Source organism: Cydia strobilella, chromosome 4 (assembly GCF_947568885.1).
Source record: "Cydia strobilella chromosome 4, ilCydStro3.1, whole genome shotgun sequence".
Classification (NCBI taxonomy): Eukaryota; Metazoa; Arthropoda; class Insecta; order Lepidoptera; family Tortricidae; genus Cydia; species Cydia strobilella.
In genome coordinates this window covers 10,143,808-10,163,500 of record NC_086044.1, presented here as the reverse complement: position 1 = coordinate 10,163,500, position 19,693 = coordinate 10,143,808, and the positions used below count along the sequence as shown (strand labels likewise).

The following is a 19,693-nucleotide window of genomic DNA, read 5'->3' as shown; positions in this document are numbered from 1 at the left end:
ACAGCACTAGTAATAATAGTTATTTGTTATACAAGGGTGCAAAGTTGTATTTTACCCGCGAGTGTGGAATTGAAACAGGAGCAAGCGAAAGGATTCTATAGTTGAACCACGAGCGAAGCGAGTGGTTCTAAAATAGAATCCTGAGCGTAGAGAGTGTTTCAACACACAAGAAGTAAAATACATTTGCACCCGTGTGTAACACAAAACTTTTCCCCTCACTATAGCGAGGAAAGTGCAACATCCACAGGCGTTAGATCATCTTCATCACTGGAATCACTTATTTTTGTACGATATTATAACAGAAAACACTGGAAATTCTGATTTTTACGTGAGTCGGTGAGAAGTGTTTTTAAGTAAAAATTTTGTTGACAATGTTGACATTTCTGTTCTGACGTATGAACGATGCGTTTTGAAATTGCATCGACTCAACTTGTGCGTTAACATCATTATAAAAAATCTAACGTTTCTTATGGAATTTTATGGTTTATGACTTAAAATTATTAAATAAAGCTAAATTTGGTATTTTTTATTAGATTCTCAAACCATTTATTTAATGATAATTAATATCGAACGAACCATTATTATGAGCGTTTTACGTTTTGTTATCTGTCAAGCTACTTAAACATGCTCCATTCAAGGTCAAATTACTTTCCCCACTAGTGGATAAAATGCGTTTTTCCCCGCTTGTTTTAAAGGATAAAAGACGGCTTTCCGAGCTAGTGAGGGGAAAAAATCTTATTTTTACATTTTCGTTTTAAATCACGACTTAAATTCTGAAATTATTCAATATTAACTGGTTTTGAGTATCGAATATAGTTGAGGTCAAGGCAAGGGGAATATGTACTTCCAAGTAAGATTGGGAAAATACCGAATAATATTGCGAATATTCCCAGTAGTATTAAGAATTTACTTAAAAAGTAAACCTATGTTGATTTTCCGTGAACACATAATGAAAAGGGTATTGGAAGGCTGGGAGGATGGTATTCATATCAGGCTGGTGGCCAAAAAATCAATAACCCCCGTTTTGCAGATGACATGACTAATAATAGATGCCTCTGAAAAAGAACTTGCAGTGCAGCTGCGAAGGATTGAGCTCGTCAGTAATGAGTATTATGGTCTTAAAATCAACAGAAGCAAGCTGCAAGACGAAGTTAATGTTTATTGATCGTCCTGGTAAAACGCAGAAAACAAACGAGTTGCACGATCTGGAGGTGGTGGTGGTACGTACCTACACAAGTTTGTTTGTACATGGGATCTCAATAAGCGACGATGGTGAATGCGGCCAAGAGGTGATTAGAAGAGCACAGATGGAAAGGCTGCGGTGAAAAGACTCGAGCAAATATGAGAGAACAGAAGCATAAACCGCAAAACAAAGATCAGACTAATGCGGAACCTTGTTTTCTCGTTTTGTACGCGTCCGAAACCTGGACCATCAAAATCGAAACCATGACAGGGTCCAGATAGCCTGTAAAAGCTCATAATTACTGACAGCATGGCAAGGAAGCGTATCTATGGACTGGCCATACGGCCACGCGTTGGGCGGACAGAATAACGTCAGAGACAAACGCCACATTGCAGGCTAACTTACACTGGGTCTAACACAGAGCGGCTTGGAGAGCACTGGTGAAGAGTGTCAACATTCGTCACGTCCCTCATGAGGATACGACAAGGAAGAAAATCAGTTTGTATGTATTTGCAGTCAATTATTTGAGATAGGTATCGCTAATTGGCTTAGCAGGGCAGGGTTCCTAGTTGCCTAGCCAAGATGCCAATCGTTTACGCTCCGTAGCGAACGAAATGCTAATGTCTCTGTCGCACTTATATTGAAGAGTGATAGAGAGAGATAACCGTTTCGTTCGCTACAGCGCAAACGATTGGCATCTCGGCTAGGCACCCAGGGCACCCTGTACGATATAAACATAACCTTCCCGTAGGTAGTCGGTTAAATATATCTACTAAGTAAATTATAGGTAGGTTATATACATACCTCTATAACATCTGCTTATAGAATGGATGTTTGTGTATCGGGTTTGCAATGTTTAGAACACAATCAGTTCAAGGAAAGCTTATCAGGTCGCTTCCCAGAATCTTTCCTTGTATAGGTACTTTAGGTAGGTATCTTGACATGTAAATTGGCTTCATCACTACCAAAATCACTACATAGTATAAAACAAAGTAGCTTTCCGCTCTGTATGTATGTGTGTCCCTATGTATGCTTAGATCTTTAAAACTAGGCAACGGAATTTGATGCGGTTTTTTTTAATAGATAGATTTATAATTTATATGTATAATTTGTAAAAGTTTTGTGTAAATTAGTTGAACTACCCGTGCGTAGTTATGAATAAATGAGTATTGAGTATGAGTATCTTTATTTTTTTACAATACACATTTTACAGCAAGCAATGCAAGCATAATCGCAAAAGTGTTATACAAAACACGTTCAGCGATTACCTCAGTAGCGTCAGTAGGTAGTTAGATACTTAGATATTGATTTGACGCAATTATGTATTAGAATAAATAATGTCTAAATTTGGAATTCAAGGCGTGGTTAAGTAATTAATAAAGAAACAGTATACGTGTATTGGGCTCGTGTTACACCCACCGCGCCGAACGACTCGAACACCTGCTTCTGCCTCGCCTTACAATTAGCATGCGAATAGCTTTTCCTATATGAGCGATTCCACTAATCTAAATTGTGTATAAGTACAGATAAGAACAAACTGCGTCGGTTGTTTACATTACACCTCAATATCGATGCGTACTTACCTAATGTAGTTTCTAAAAGTGTTTGAATGCCGAGTCTCGGTTCAAAGTAGGGAATTGAGACAGGTTAGGCATTGCATTGCATTAGCAGTTATGCAAATATGCATACTTACCATAGTACCTACTACCTACCTATCGACCGATTGTGAATCTGAATGGAATATGTAATCATTGTCGTCCAGACGTGCATGTATTTGTATAGTCTATGTATAGTCAGGTCAGACTATAATGTATACCTACTTATACTGCACTCGCTATCAAATCCATTAATGAGATAAACTGCTACGTAGAGGAGATATATTACTACAGAGGCTGGGAAGTAAGGGGTTGCCGACCGAATGCATAGTATTATGAGGCCGACAACCCCTTTTCATGCCGAGGTATGATTGTAGATATAGTGCTCTCAAACATGGAGCGAAATAAATAAATAAAAACTCCACGAAATACTTAAATGTTTTATTTAGGGAAACTTATAGTAAACTAGACACAAAATATCACTAACACGTATATCTTTATCACACATGTTACACGTTTATTTTTATTACACATATTTTTATGTACCTTTTATCCGCCTTGTATCCGTCTGACTGTTGTCGTTTTAGCCACATAACTAAGTTTACATAGTTCCGTACAAAGGGTAAAAACGGGACCCTATTACTAAGACTCCGCTGTCCGTCTGTCTGTCTGTCTGTCTGTCCGTCTGTCACCAGGCTGTATCTCATGAACCGTGATGATGCATGAACGAGCCAAGCGAAGTGCAAGGGCACTACCTAGTCCTTTACCTATAGGGAGTAAAGGCAGGTCTTCCTACTGAGGTACAATTTAAGCTATAAAGTGCTCTCTAGAGAAGTGATTTTAACACCTTGACCTTTTTTTAACCGACCTTCAAAGGAGGAGGTTCTCAATTAGGTTGTATGTTTTTTTTTTTTAATGTTTGTTACTCCATAACTCCGTCATTTCTGGACCGATTTTGTAAATTATTTTTTTGATTATAAGTATATACATACAGATTGGTCCCGTTTTTGTCAAAAACCAGTTCTGATGATGGGATCCATGAGGAATCGAGGGAACTCCTCAAATGTGAAAGGCATACATATAGTGATTTTTGTATTTTTATAAACAAATCCAGCACTTCCATTTTAAAATGTGACATTCGATGAAGTGGAACTGCTGATGATGATCAGAACGGAACTCTTCAATGACGCATAGTTCACGTTTGGCGATTTGTCCTCTTCATTATGTTTGTTAAGCAAGTTAGGTTTTCAAGAAACATTTTTGTCAAGCTCGAGTTCTGATGATAGGATCCATGAGGAATCGAGGGAACTCCTCAAATGCGAAAGGCACACATATAGTGATTTTTGTATTTTTATAAACAAATCCAGCACTTCCATTTTAAAAAGTGACATTTGATGAAGTGGAACTGCTGATGATGATCAGAACGGAACTCTTCAATGACGCATAGTTCACGTTTGGCGATTTGTCCTCTTCGTCATGTTTGTTAAGCAAGTTAGGTTTTCAAGAAACATTTTTGTCAAGCTCAAGTTCTGATGATGGGATCCATGAGGAATCGAGGGAACTCCTCAAATGTGAAAGGCATACTTATAGTGATTTTTGTTTTTTTATCAACAAATCCAGCATTTACATTTAAAAAAGTGACATTTGATGAAATGGAAACTGCTGATAATGATCAGAATGGAACTCTCCAATGACACATAGTTCACGTTTGGCGAATCGTTCTCTTCCTTATGGACCCAGACCTAAACTTGGACCCGGACTCGGACCCGGACCCGGGTCTGAACATGGATCCCAACTCGGACCCGGACCGAACTCTGACCCAAATATGGACCCGGACAGCCGGACACGGACCCAGACTCTGATCCGGACCCGGAAATGCTACTAGAAAAGTGGGTTAGGTGGGTGGTTGGGTTTTGAACTGCGATTCTCACAGAACAGAACAGCTATCAGAAAAGTAGGTTAGGTTAGAGCTGTGACCCTTACAGAAACGAAATGCTATCAGAAAAGTAGGTTAGGTTAGGTTAGAACTGCGACCCTTACAGAAACGAAATGCTACTAGATTAGTGGGTGGTTTTACCTCCTTTTCTACATAATAATTGCCTAATAAGGCAAAAGATGCTGCCTTTTTTATTTCATTGTCTGGAATCTAAGAGTGCACCATCAACAATAAGTGAACTTTCAGCGGCATCCCCTATTGAAGTCGGTTTTTTTTTCTTAAAAATTATTGTTGCTTTTAGAGCATCACTTGGGCGCGCTGCGGCATGAGCACGGCCGGCACGTGTGGTTCGAGGTGGCGGGCGCGCCGCCTTCCGCCGCGCTGCTCTCCGCCGAGTTGCGCTTACACCAAGCTCCGGCGCACACCGACGACCCCACAGCTCTGTACACGGTCGTCGCGCATCGGGTCATCAGCGTCAACAGCTTGGGGTAGGTAAATTTCCTACTCCAACGGCGACGACCAGAACGTCTTCTACGGACGGATTTTTATATCACAACTACCACTGAGACTAATACGACAGTGACGGTGATGCATTATAAGTAGTACACCAACATTGCCTGGGGTGTATTGTATAGGGTGGGCCAATGATAAATGCATTTTAACGAAATACGTCAATACGAAAAGAAAATTTATCACTGGCCCACCCTATACATATAATTAGAGTTCACCTATCAAATTTAAGACATGACGAAAACACTAGTCGCTTAGATTCGATCGGCTTAAGTGTCCACCTGTACCAGAATTACCGCTCACATAAAATACCTCCACGTACCGTAAAATGGGGAGAGTTTGCTTATGAATGGGGAGAGAAGGGATGAAGAAGGGTGAGATGGGATTTTGAGGCTACTGCTACAAAAATAATTTATTCCAATTTAAAATGGAGCTATAGTAATACTCATAATAAAAAAAAACGATCCAACAATCTTCCAAAATCACCTTGGTATGAAATCCCATCTCACCCCAATTACGAGGGACTACGGGGTGAGGTGGGATTTCCTGTTTATCGCCAGTTATGAAATGGAACTACCCAAAATAAAATAAAAACTAAAATACAAACGTCCGGAACACTTATTATATTCACCATTCAGTTTGCATATGTAAAAATAAAATGTTATCGAGGTTTGAATGTCAGTTTTATCCCTACTCACCCCATTTTACGGTATTAATAAAAATGGCACAAACAAATGATGTAATTTTTTTAACGTTGCAGAAATCTACAATTAGAGAAGGTAGCGGCAGTGAACACAAGCGCGTCGTCAGAGGGCTGGTTGGAACTGAACGTAACGGAGGCGCTCAGCGCGTGGTTAACCGCCCCCGCCGACAATAGAGGGTTTTTCATTACCATCCACCCGCACTCGCAGCCAGGTACACTATCATATGAGTATACCATTGTTACATAAGTCTGTTATTCAGGAATTATTAGTACCTAAAACTTATAGGTATGTAGTAGGTAGCTCTTCCGGTTAAAATAATTTGCGAAAACTTGGAGAGCTGTTAATTTAATAAAACAGTTATAAAAACAAATTTCACTATTCCATTCCCAGTGAGGCTAAACAGTTGTCGCTCTGTTTGAGGTATTATCCAATTTCTAAAATAAAACTAGGCAACAGTTAATTAACGTACCTTGTAAATTTCAGAACGTCACATGAAACCAGAGGAAATCGGGCTTGAGGAGCCTAGAGGAGCTATAGTGGAGGGCAAGCAGCCCTTCCTCGTGGCTTTCTTTAAGAGCGGACCCAAGTTGAGCGCTGCAGACGCCAGCGGGCGACGGAAGCGCGAGGCGCGGCGGTGGCGGAATACGGGCTCTTCGGAGAATTACCTGAGAAACCCCCTCACAGGTTAGTTGCCGATTTTTTGCTAGAGAGTAGGTATGTGTACCAAAAATGTTTGTTGAATAACTTTTCCAATTAAATTATTTCAACATAACTTTTTTGACCGATACAACAATAAGCCATAATGGAAATCTAGCCCTGTACATATCTGTACTGATTTTGAAAATTATTTTTAGGGTTCCAAAACTTCCGACGTGTGACAATCGGAACTCTGTTACTAAGCACGCTGTTCATTCTTTTGTCCATCAATCCGCTCCATTTGCAATTAATGAAAATAAAATCAACTTAAAAACTATGAGGGATACAAGTCATTAATTTAGGTTTGCTTATTATAGTATTAATCCACTCATGTTTCCACTTATCATTAAAATTTAATAGAGTACAGTCGATTTCTTTAACCGATACGAAAAATTACAACGATCAAAATAAAATAGTATCTTCCCCGCTAACAACCTTAAAATTGGTTCCAGATACATCACACTGGACAACTCGAAGTTGTGAAATTCAAACCCTGTACGTCAGTTTCAAGGATTTAGAATGGCAGGTAAGGATATATTTTCTTAATGATTAATTGATTATGATTAGTGTTGTTACTGATGTTACTCAATCTGATTTGAGAAGTTGATGATGTTCGTAGTTGTATGATCACTACAAATCTCTTGACTCTTTTTCCTGGGAAATTATGGCCTGAAAATTTACCAGCAAGCCAAATTTTCATGACCTAAGTTCTTCCCGGCAGTTTCCAGTCACATTACATCAAGGCGCAATAAAATACCTGGCCAACACCAGCTGACTCCAAGTTAATCTAGCAGTTTATAGTTTGCTAACTTTCATTTCATTCAAGTTAACTTCTTAATTGTAGATACTCGTAAATTCCCAATCCTAAAGAAATTACTAAATATATTTTTACGTGTTGTTGGCTACCGTTTATCGATCCACCAACAGAGCGTCTGCTGACGTTTACGAGGCATCATAATTCATATCCCTTAACCACTACGTATACGAGAAACAAATGAGTCCAATGACTAACGATTTTTTAATTTCGCTCGGAGTTTAAATGGTTAAGGCGTAACAAGTAAATCAGGGCTTCGCTAGCTGAGTTAACCTTTATTGTATTATACTTATATGCTACGTAAGCACAGTGAAGTATCCTAAAACCCAAATGTACATTATTATGTTTGTACTGATAGTAATAATTTACTATCAGCTGCCGCCCTTTATATTATAACACCCCATTTGGCAAAACGATTACATAAGATAAGCACCAAAGGGGCCTACTGACTATCAGTCCGCTGGACGATATCGGCCTGTCAGTTGTTCGGAACTGTCTGACAGGCCGATATCGTCCGGCGGTCTGATAGTCAGTGGGCCCCTTAAGACAACATAGTGACGAACCGACGAGGAAATATGGGTCACTTGTATTGAGATCGATATTAGCCCAATTATTAAGCTTATTGACTCGTCGATCGGTCTACTTACCTACTTAGTAAATTATAAAAAAAAATAAAAAAATAAAACGTTTATTCAAAAATCTTACGTACAACTAAATACATATGTTCTTCTGCCAAACCACACAGTGGTTTGTTCGCAGATGTATTACGTACATACGTACATCAACAAAAGAACCCTTGAAGAAGGCTTGTAGTTTATATATCACGCACGAAATAGGATAGTGTAGTACTACTAATTAAATCAGCTACTCTTTAGTTAAACGTGAACTTGGAGTTGACCAACTTGTCGAACAACTATGGAGTTTGTTATGGGAACGCATTTTGTAACGTCAAGTGGCACAACGAATCACCTCGCTTTAATGAGCTGAGCTGATATTGTTGATTTAAAAATATTTGAAAGTGCAACATCATGTTTCATCTAGATTTTTCAATGTTTCCGCAAATTTGTTTTCGCGACCGCTGTTAAATAATTCAACTTAGTGGAACTTTTGTGTCGAGTGGCGAACCAACCAGTTTTATGAGGAAATGTCCCTACGGAAAGGGGTTTGACATTTCACTGCAATAAGGCAAAAGGTTACCCTAATAGGTATAATAATAGCTGTAAATCTCTAAGATAGGTATTATTTAGGCTGTTTTAAAAGTTGTTTAAAAAATCCTACATTTGACATATGATGATGACAGCTAACTTTAATTAAGTACCTACTGATTATGCAAATTTGCCTCATCTTTTTGGTTTCCTCGAATTCCTCCTTGTATTCGATATGAAAAGTAGATTGTTTAACTCGGATGAAAGGCACCAAGCATCATTTCATCCCTTTGTTAACAATCTTCTATACATATAGGTAATAGTTTAGCCTATTGTGACGGAAGGGTAACTACAGTGGGAACCCTACACTGAGCATGGCCCGACATGCTCTTGGCTGGTTTATTTTATAATAAAGCTGCAAAATGCCTATAAATTGACATACTAATATGTAGGTGAATAATATATATATGTTGTTTGATTCCAGGATTGGATTATCGCACCCGATGGTTACGGTGCTTTCTATTGCAGTGGAGAGTGCAACTTCCCCCTAAACGCACATAAAAACGCCACCAACCATGCCATAGTGCAGACATTGGTACACCTGTTGAACCCCACACAGGTCAGTACGAAGAGCTATTTTACCAGGAACAGTTGATTTAGACTTGTAAATTTTACTCACCAGATTAGTTCAAATAAAAAATAAATACATACCACTAGCTCATTGCGTCTGCGTAAGTGAAACTTACAACTGTAATTTCGGAATTGTATACCCACCCGGTATAATTTTTCCCTACCTTAAACAAATGATCTAAAGGTTGGTATTTTCCCAACATTCCAGGTGCCGAAACCGTCGTGTGCGCCGATCAAGCTTTCGCCTATATCTGTTCTGTACTACACCGATGATGCCAACGTGATCCTGCGCAAGTACAAGAATATGGTCGTAAAGAGTTGCGGCTGCCATTAACTCTTTAAACGTGCATTGCGCATACAACATTTTCTTAATGTCTAGGATAATGTCTCGTTCTATTCGCAAGGCCAGTGTATGGCTACGTTGAAAAGGGTCAAAGTACCTATAGTCTATAGTCAATCAGAAACGCTTTTTATCTTCATTAGATCTTTATGTTGTAATAGAGGCAAATTCGACTTACTGCAATGACATGGATCAATGTTGTTGTTTTTTTTAAAGTATAATCTATTACGTTTGTCAGACAGCTTTGTCCTCTTCACATGAGTGTTGGATCTAAAATTAACTTTCTTTTTCGATCCAAATGCAAACATGTGTATTGGAGTATAGACATTAGACATATCGTGTCGACGCATATCAAATGTACACTGAATTGACAAACTAGTCCTTTTTCAGTTAAGCAATTTTTTTTGAGGTTCTGTACCGACGCGTGACATTTTGAACCCTATTAATAAGCTTGCGCTGTCCGCCTGTCTGTCTGTTAGCGGAACATAAATTGCCTATAGACAGACAGTTAATTATTTTTCAGATTGTGTTATGTTATGTATGGATGTTGTAAATAAATAATACAAGTTAAATAAAATTTTAAATTGACGGTTCAGAACAAATTGTGATTGTCTGATATTTTAAAGACATGTAAGACATGTCGTTTGGCGGGCTTTAGCTTACGTTCCGTGATAGGCAGACATAATTTACACAGAACATGTATTTTTATTGCGTGTTATGCAATGCAACCAACAAAAAATAAATAAATAATCATGGGTGGCTATATAAGTAACGTAAGATTTTATGGGTTTTATTATATCTAAGGTATAGACCGGTTAAGCAACCTGGTCAAGCCTGAGTCGGCAAGGTCTTATGAAAAAAACCGGACAAGTGCGAGTCGGACTCGCCCACCGAGGGTTCCATACAAATGTAACTTATTTCTTATTTTATTTACATTTTTTTAATTTTTTACAAATTAATAGTTTAGAGATTATTCCCTGTACTTGTAGTGTAACCCCCTTATTCATAAAACTTTACGGGACTGATTTATAGTCCGACAAGAAATTGTAGAAAATTATTGAGGGCGCCACTTCCTACATAACTGTCACATTTTTGACGTAAAATGCTTAAACATGGCAACAATTTAGTATGGATTTTTTTTAGTTCTGTTTTATTTAATTTCTACAATTTTATGTCGCACTATAGTTAAATTTATGTTATCCCTTTCTTACAAATACATAATACAAAATGACAGATAAAGACAAACGATTCATAGCTAATTCAAGCCAGTAACTCGTTTATGAATAACACTATAAGACGATATTACTTGCCAAATTTCATAGTTCAGGGGAGTTAGTACAGTCAACGGGAAGTACCTACCCAATAAATTTGATTCCCTTGAGTGTCGAACTATACATTTTTTGCGGCATAAACGGCCATATCTTTTATTTTGCGTTAACTTGGAAGTTTGATTTTCTGCAAAGGGTAAAGATAAAGGGTCTTGACAGACAGACGGACGGACGGATGAATAACAAAGTGATCCTATAAGGTTTCCGTTTTTTACTTTTGAGGTATGTAAAAAAAAAGTGTAATGGCACGGTATGCCGAATAGCGGGGCTACCATAAGTGAAAGTAGCAGCAAGTTTGATATGTGCGATACATATGCGGAAACAAAAATGTCCTTTTTTTTTTTGTTTTGACGCAGGGGTAAATGCATTTACGCATCTCACCCCCGGGCTGGGGAAGCCCATTGGGGGGTGGTATGTGGGACTCGCTCCTCCCATAACTTCCTCTGCTAGCCAGAGGAAGAGGAGGAGAATACCCACTAACATCCCCTGCGGCGTTTCCGTCTATGCCGTTGAGGGGGGTGCAATGGGGTCGCGAGCATGTCGACCACGGCACCCCCCCGTATGCGTAAGGGTAGGCCGTAATAACATATACTAATCTATGAGGGTAGGTACTAAGGGTACGTGGCACTAAATTAATATGCCGAAGTATGCCCAAGTTAGGCTTAGAGAGACATATGCGTGGATGATAGTATCCTACAGGGTATGATACGAGTAATAGAGTTATAGTGCCAAATGATCTTCAAGCCTAAAATTTAAATTCAACTTTTAACTTTAATCTAATAGTAATTAATTAGGTAATATTGTAAGTTGATAAACTTATTTACGTGCCAACCAATTGAAGTCATTTATTTAATAATGTTTTAGGTAGCTCCTATGTAGCAGTAAGTTAATTGTATTTTTTATAGATTTGCAATAAAATGTCTTCCTGAAAATATTGTTTTCTTTTGACGTAATAACGTCTTATAAATCAACGAACACCGGTAGCATCATAGACCTAGTATATACGGTAGCATGCACGAAAAAATGTCACGTTGGGGACAGATCTCCATGGTAATGTTACGGCCACGTTGTGGACAGATCTCCATAATAACGTGACAAAATCCTATCTATATATAAAATAATTCAGTGATAATAATTCAATTCAATTCATAAATAAAAGTATGCAATTTTTCAGTTTTTTAGTTTGATTTAGTGATTAGTATTTAGTAGGAGGTGTCCCATCCGGCAGAAAGCATGAAACATGGCATGCATATAGCTTTTACGTTTATAAGAATAAATAGAAGTGCCCCCCCCCCCTCCCACTTTTATATCCTTTGCCTATAATATATTCTCGATTTCGGGACTGCAATGTTGCATACAAATTCCATTTATAAAATTAATCTTGTAAGAAAGAAGTTAACCGACTTCAAAAAGGATATATTAATATAATATATAATATATTATAATATATTATCCCGTTTTATACGCGCTAGCAACAGTAGCAACTGATACGTTTGAAGTCGGTGCCAAGCCAAATAGTTACAATAGGTACTGGTTATATACTGATTCTTTCTTTTTTATCAAGCTACACCAGGATTGGCATTCAATTTGACGGGGTGTTGGCGCTTTTAAAATTTAGCTTGGCACCGACTTCAAACGTATCAGTTGCTACTGTTGCTAGCGCATATAAAACGGGATAATATGTGTCATCGTCAATCAAATGGGTACTTATTGTCGGTATTGAGTTATTGCTACCAGCATATAGTCCAAAATATGCTCTTTTAAATGCAAAAAGAATCAGAACTAAGTTCCGTACTTATTTTTCTATGATTCTCCTAAACAATCTTTATCTCTGACATGGAAGCATGGAACGCATCCTTAACGCCGGCCGGAGGTCTCCCGCGTTTTCCATCTGTCACTGTCATTATTGTCAATACATGCATGATGATGCAATGTACAATGTTCTTGTTAATAAATCTTATATATCTCAATAAAAGTATTATTTAATATTACATGGTGCCGAAACCAGGGAAAACCATCAAAATATGGCCGAAAACAAAACAGACGTCAACATAAAGCCGCCCAAACAATTCATAATAAACGCTAGTGAAGATGTAGCAAAGGCATGGAAGCTGTGGCTCCAACAATTCGAGTGGTATGCCATCGCTACAAACCTGGAAGAGAAAAAACCAGCGGTGCAAGTGGCGGTATTCATGGCATGTATCGGACCTGACGCGGTGGTTATATACAATACGTTCAATCTTACTAGTGAAGAGCAGTTAAAATTACAAACCATTAAAGACAAATTTACAAATCACTTCACTCCAAAGATCAACGAATCATATGAAAGGTATATATTTAATACCATAATACAAAAAGAGGGCCAACCATTTGACGAATTTCTCACAGAACTTAAAAGCAAAGTGAAAAACTGTGATTATGGTACCTTAGAGGACAGCCTCATTCGTGACAGAATTGTAGTAGGAGTAAGGAGCGACTCCCTTAGAGAGAAGTTGTTAGCTGAACAAGACCTTACACTGCAAAAAACGATTGATCTCAGCCGCTCAGCGGAGCAAGTTAAAATGCAAGTAAAAACTATGAAGCAGGCTCCTACTGTCGATGCGGTTACCTGGAACAGTAAAAACACAAATATTAAGAAAAAAGAAGAAAACGTCAATATGAATAATAAGAAAAAAGAAGATAAAAGTGAAGAGACATTTCATTGTGGCAGATGTGACACTATACATGGCCGGAGAAATTGTCCTGCTTTTAAGAAAATATGCCTGAGATGTAACCGAAGAAACCATCTCACCAAATGTTGCAAAATAAAAACGGTGGATTCACTTCTCCAGAATGATGAATATGATAGTGAAGATGGATTTATGGTGTCATCAATAGATACTGATGATGATGTGGGTACAGAAGACTGGTATGAGCCATTAACCTTACCTAATGGAGTCACAGTGATGTTCAAACTTGATTCAGGCAGTCGGTGCAATGTTATTAACCGAGAAATAATGGATAGAACAAAATCACATGTCAGTCCATCAACAACCAGGTACCTAACATCCTATTCAAGGCATAAGATGCAAGTCTTAGGTGAAACCAAACTGATGACTATTAGTAAAGGACAGCAAAACCTGATTAAATACTATGTTGTTGATGAAAAAGTGACACCAATTCTTGGCAGGAAAACATGTGAAAAATTAAATTTAGTAAAGAGAATTGATGCTATTACAATAAATGATGACTTGTTTGAAGGAATTGGTTGCCTGAAACAGTACAAATATGATATTGATTTAGTAGACAATCCAAATTTACCAATATGCCCGGCACGTAAAATTCCCCACACCATAAGACAAAAAGTAAAAGCTGAGTTGGATAGCATGGTGGAACAGAAAATAATAAAACCAGTGACAAAGCCTACACCAGCTGTTTCACCTATGGTTGTGGTGAAGAAAAATGACAAAATAAGACTGTGCTTAGATCCCTCAGATATAAACAAAAATTTAAAAAGGAGACATTACCCACTTAATACTCTTGAAGAAATTGCGGCCAGAATTCATGGCTCGAAATGGTTCACACTGCTAGACTGTAGAAAAGGATTTTGGCAACTGCAAGTGACACCCCGCACATCAGAGTATCTCACATTTAGTACACCCTTTGGAAGATATTCTTGCTTAAGAATGCCCTTCGGCTTAGCATCAGCTCCAGAAGTCTTCCAGCAAGTTATGAGCTCACTCTTAACGGACCTGGAAAATACAGAGGTGTCAATGGATGATGTACTTCTACATGCTCCCAGTAAAGACGAATTAGAGAAGACTACACAGAGAGTACTAGAAAAGTTTAGGAACGCAGGTCTTAAACTTAATAAGGAAAAGTGTGTGTTCAGTACACAAGAAGTCAAATTTCTGGGCCACATAGTAACCAGCGAAGGCTTAAAGCCCGATCCGGAAAAAATAGAAACCATCACAAAAATTAAGAGACCAGAAAACGTAAAAGAACTGCAACGGTTTCTAGGATTAATTACCTACTTGTCAAAATTCATAAAAAATATGGCAGACATTACCAGCCCCCTGAGACAATTATTACACAAAGATGTAGAATGGGTTTGGGATCAACCACAAGAACAAGCATTCATCAAATTAAAAGAGCTGTTAAAAAACCCACCTGTTCTGGGATTTTATGATCCTCAAGCACCAATTTTGCTCTCAGTTGATTCTAGTAGTTATGCCTGTGGTGGTGTAATGATTCAAAAAGAAAAACCTATTGCTTACTGTGCTAAATCTTTCACTAAAACTGAGCAAGGCTATAGTCAGCTGGAAAAAGAGGCCAATGCAATCTTAGTGGCTTGTAAAAAATTCCATAACTATATCTGGGGTTGCAAGGACTTAACAATAGAATCTGATCATAAACCTTTAGAAACAATTTTCAGAAAACCACTTACCAGTGCACCACCAAGACTACAAAGAATGTTATACCAGATTTTGCCATATAATCCCAAAGTGACATATAAAAAGGGTTCGGAGATGTATGTAGCCGACACTTTGAGTCGAGATTGTGAGAAGCTAAACTGTGAAGATGTTAACTCAGAAAACTTACAAATATGTGCTATTGTGCCATTTTCAAAAAACCGCAGAGAAGAAATCAAACAAGAAATTCAGAATAGCAGTGAGTTGAAAAACTTAAAACAAATTATACAAGATGGGTGGCCTGAAAAAATGGGGCAATTACCAGATAACTTAAAAAAATACTGGCACTATAGAGAAACACTCAGTGTATACAACGACCTCATTTTCAAAAACGACAGGGTACTAGTACCCATATCAATGGTACCACTAGTGATGAAACAATGCCACCTGGGTCACAAAGGTATTCAAGGCACAATACGGCTCGCCCGAGATAACGTATTTTGGCCAGGTATGACTACGGATTTAGTCAATTACACGAAATCTTGTACAGCATGTGCAAAAGTACAAAATGATAATCCAATGGAGCCTATTGTTGTACAAACAGCACCAGAACGCCCTTGGAGTCTTGTGGCAACGGATTTATTTCATTTGAAAGGCAAAGACTATATAGTGATAGCAGATGGCTACTCAGGTTTCTTTGACTTTAAGGAACTGAAAAGAGTTACCAGCTGGGACATAATTGACAATCTGAAATCTTGGTTTGCAACATTTGGAATTCCAGATATACTATTGACTGATGGTGGTAAACAATATGACTGCCAAGAGTTTAGACAATTCAGAAAGGAATGGAACTTTGAACACAGAATATCAAGTCCACACTTTCCACGCTCCAACGGATTATCGGAACGCTATGTTCAAGAAGCAAAAAACTTAATGAAAAAATGTATGGAAGACAACACAGACTTACAATTAGCGTTACTACATCACAGGAACACACCCCGACTAGATCTTGGGTCACCGGCACAAAGGATGTTTAATAGAAGGACTAAAACCTTACTTCCTACAAACAGTAAACTCTTTATACCAAAAATAATAAGAAATGTCACTAAACAATTACAAAAAATTAAAGAAGAGGAAAAGAAATATGCAGACAGAGGAAAAAAGGAAAATAAAGAGTTTGTTAGTAATGAAAACGTGATGCTACGAAAAGGTCATCAAAACTGGGTCCCCGCAAAAATAGTGACGGAAGAAGGTCATCGAGCCTACAAAGTAGAGACTGATGATGGTGCAATTTATAAAAGAAACTCCTGGCACCTAAAACCGACAGCCAATTCTACAGAGCTGGCCACAGAGGCACCAGAGCCAGGAACAGAAGATCCAGACACTGTTGGGCAGCCATCACCTATAGACCAGTCACCAGTCGCTGTAGGGCAGCTGTCACCTATATCACCAGCAAAACCCACACTGACTGTGTCGAGTCCAGAAATACAGCAGCTACTGACAGCTCCTCAAACTCGAAGTACTCGCAGTGGCCGGCTAATCATCACGCCTGCTAGATATCGCTGAAAAGGAAGGATGACATGGAAGCATGGAACGCATCCTTAACGCCGGCCGGAGGTCTCCCGCGTTTTCCATCTGTCACTGTCATTATTGTCAATACATGCATGATGATGCAATGTACAATGTTCTTGTTAATAAATCTTATATATCTCAATAAAAGTATTATTTAATATTACAATCTCTAATTTTATACATATAATTGAGATATTATAAAAAAAAGCAAGTAAGGTATAGAGACGTGACAAAAATAAAAATATTTTTTATGCCTTAAAATCAATAGGTTCTCAGCTATCTTATATTGTTTTTGTACGACTATAACGTAGGGATATATATAATAGTAAAAATCACGAAACAAGTTTTTTATATTAAATATAACAAAAATCAACATTACTTGTAGAGATCTTACATATCAATCAACATAATTAGTAGTTAACAAGCATTGTATGTTACTTTATGCATATATAAATTTAACCAAAAAATGTATAAACAATACAAAAGAATTTAGTTTTCTATAAAAAAAGTGGCTTCGAAGTTTAGTACTTCCGATATAATTTTTGTATGAAAAGTGAGTAAGGGTACCACATAGCACATTGTCGCTTTTCATAACTTTACAGAAAATAAAATTCTGCATGTATTTTTTACTTAAAATTGAAGCTATAATTGCTTTTATATAATAAAAATATTGTCATATAGGTAACTAAAACATTACAAATTGGATAAAAAAACCGGCCAAGTGCGAGTCGGACTCGCGCACCGAGGGTTCCGTACTTTTTAGTATTTGTTGTTATAGCGGCAACAGAAATATATACATCATCTGTGAAAATTTCAACTGTCTAGCTATAACGGTTCATGAGATACAGCCTGGTGACAGACAGACAGACGGACGGACAGCGGAGTCTTAGTAATAGGGTCCCGGTTTTACCCTTTGGGTACGATACCCTAAAAACTATTCTCTTAGTCAGTTTTTAACTAATAATTTTGGTAGAAGTTTAACTACACCTTAGGGTACCTCATTGTCGCCTTATGAGATCAAAGCATATCCCACCAAAAACATTTCATGTAAAGTGTTGCCAAGACTAGGCGCATAAAGCTTTTACACTCAAAAGCTATCAGATCCCGTAGTAGGTACCAAGACTTTTAAGGATGACTCACGTTAGTCCGGGCCGTGACCGGGCCGGAGCTTCCGGCGCTTACTTTTCTATGACATGACAGGTGATCACGTGATGCTTTCCATAGAAAACGAAGCGCCGGAAGCTCCGTCCCGGTCACGGCCCGGTCTAACGTGAGTCATCCTTTACTCTGTAAGTCCTAACTTTATTAGCTCTAACTGTATAAAGCCAACATCTTGGTCAAACGTACAGTACGGCTTGGCCGTTTCGTTGCTGTCAAATGGACAAATTGGACAATCCCTTAATGACACTCAGAATTTGAAAGACTTGTGTAACTACTTTGTACAACAAGTCCACCGAGTGAGTGTTTTTGTGACAGCAACGAAACGGCCAAGCCGTACTGGGGCCCTATTCGAGATGCACAACTGTCAGTTTCGGCTTCAACATCAGTTCAACAGTGGAATGAATCATTTGTTCATCAACTGTGGAAAGTATCATTTGGTTGTACACCAAAACTCATTCATTGAAAAAATTATGCAACAAAAATCAACTTTGTTTTCTTACTACTATACGGTTTAAAATGGCTCTGAACTCTGCGTGGTTCGGTTTGGTTTCGTTGTCACCTAACTGTGAATTGCTAATGTCAAATTTACCTATTTGACAACACACGATTTCTTCCATTCAACTGAAGTTCAACACGAAACGTCACTTAACGCATGTCGAATACCGCTCCTGTACGTTTGACCAAGATGTTGGCTTTATACAGTTAGAGCTAATAAAGTTAGGACTTACAGAGTAAAAGTCTTGGTAACTACTACGGGATCTGATAGCTTTTGAGTGTAAAAGCTTTATGCGCCTAGTCTTGGCAACACTTTACATGAAATGTTTTTGGTGGGATTTCATTCATTTTTGTAAGAGTCCACCAGCTAGCAAACATAGCTAGCTGAGTGATACCAGCTAGAAATGACTTATTCGTTTATAGAATCTACGATAATACATAAGCAGGCATAATTCTAAAATATTTTAACATTAGATTTTATAAAAGTTACGTATTGCTAGCGCCATCTATGTAGAGCCTATATAAATTATAAGTCAGGAATTTTATGCATTATAAATTGCAAGTTTCTAGAAATTATAAAGCATTATTATCATAATCGGAATTGTTTTTAATGACCTAAGCGTTAGTTAAGGTCTCCGATTCAGCTCACTCAACCGATTTTAGTGAACTTTGTGTGGGTACGTACGTGCTATCGCAGTGCTTTGTAGTGCGACGATTCGAGTTTGATCCCCAGACATGTATTTTTTAAATTAAAGTTTGAATTTAGCGAGTGCGAAGTGCGAGCTAAGCGTAGGTATTCGTTACAGTTGGGCAAAAATATTTTCTAGTCTCCGGCTATTCTTCTGTATAAGTCGTACGTATTACTCAACTTATTTTCGGAAAATTTTGTGAGCAGAATTTATTTAAAAAATATTAAAATAGCTCACTTATCACACGCGAGTCAAGAGGTAAAGAAACCGGTATATAAATGAGCTCTCCGAATATGCATACATCTTACGGTCGCGTTACTCTGGTGTTTCGAGATCTCTACAAGCATGCGAGTTTCTAAATCGTTGGGAACTGTTGATGGTACTGTAACATCCGAAAACAAAAAGTCGTATGTGCCTGCAAACTTCCTATTATGATATGACTACATATATTCACCTTTCGCTGAATACTGCACAAATAAATTGTGCAGCATAATACGGCAAATT

At 38.0% G+C, this 19,693-nt stretch overlaps 1 protein-coding gene across 1 annotated transcript in view; it reads left to right on the top strand.

Annotated features, from left to right (window-relative positions):
- LOC134740992 (protein 60A) overlaps window positions 1-11,813 on the top strand; it is a 32,449-nt gene extending 20,636 nt beyond the window's left edge. Inside the window, exons 2-7 of the mRNA XM_063673708.1 lie at window positions 5,016-5,202; window positions 5,985-6,139; window positions 6,412-6,612; window positions 7,077-7,150; window positions 9,068-9,202; window positions 9,422-11,813. Coding sequence (XP_063529778.1) covers window positions 5,016-5,202; window positions 5,985-6,139; window positions 6,412-6,612; window positions 7,077-7,150; window positions 9,068-9,202; window positions 9,422-9,547 — 878 coding nt within the window. The 3' untranslated portion in view covers window positions 9,548-11,813. The remainder of the gene's footprint in view (window positions 1-5,015; window positions 5,203-5,984; window positions 6,140-6,411; window positions 6,613-7,076; window positions 7,151-9,067; window positions 9,203-9,421) is intronic.
- Window positions 11,814-19,693: the final 7,880 nt, after the last annotated feature.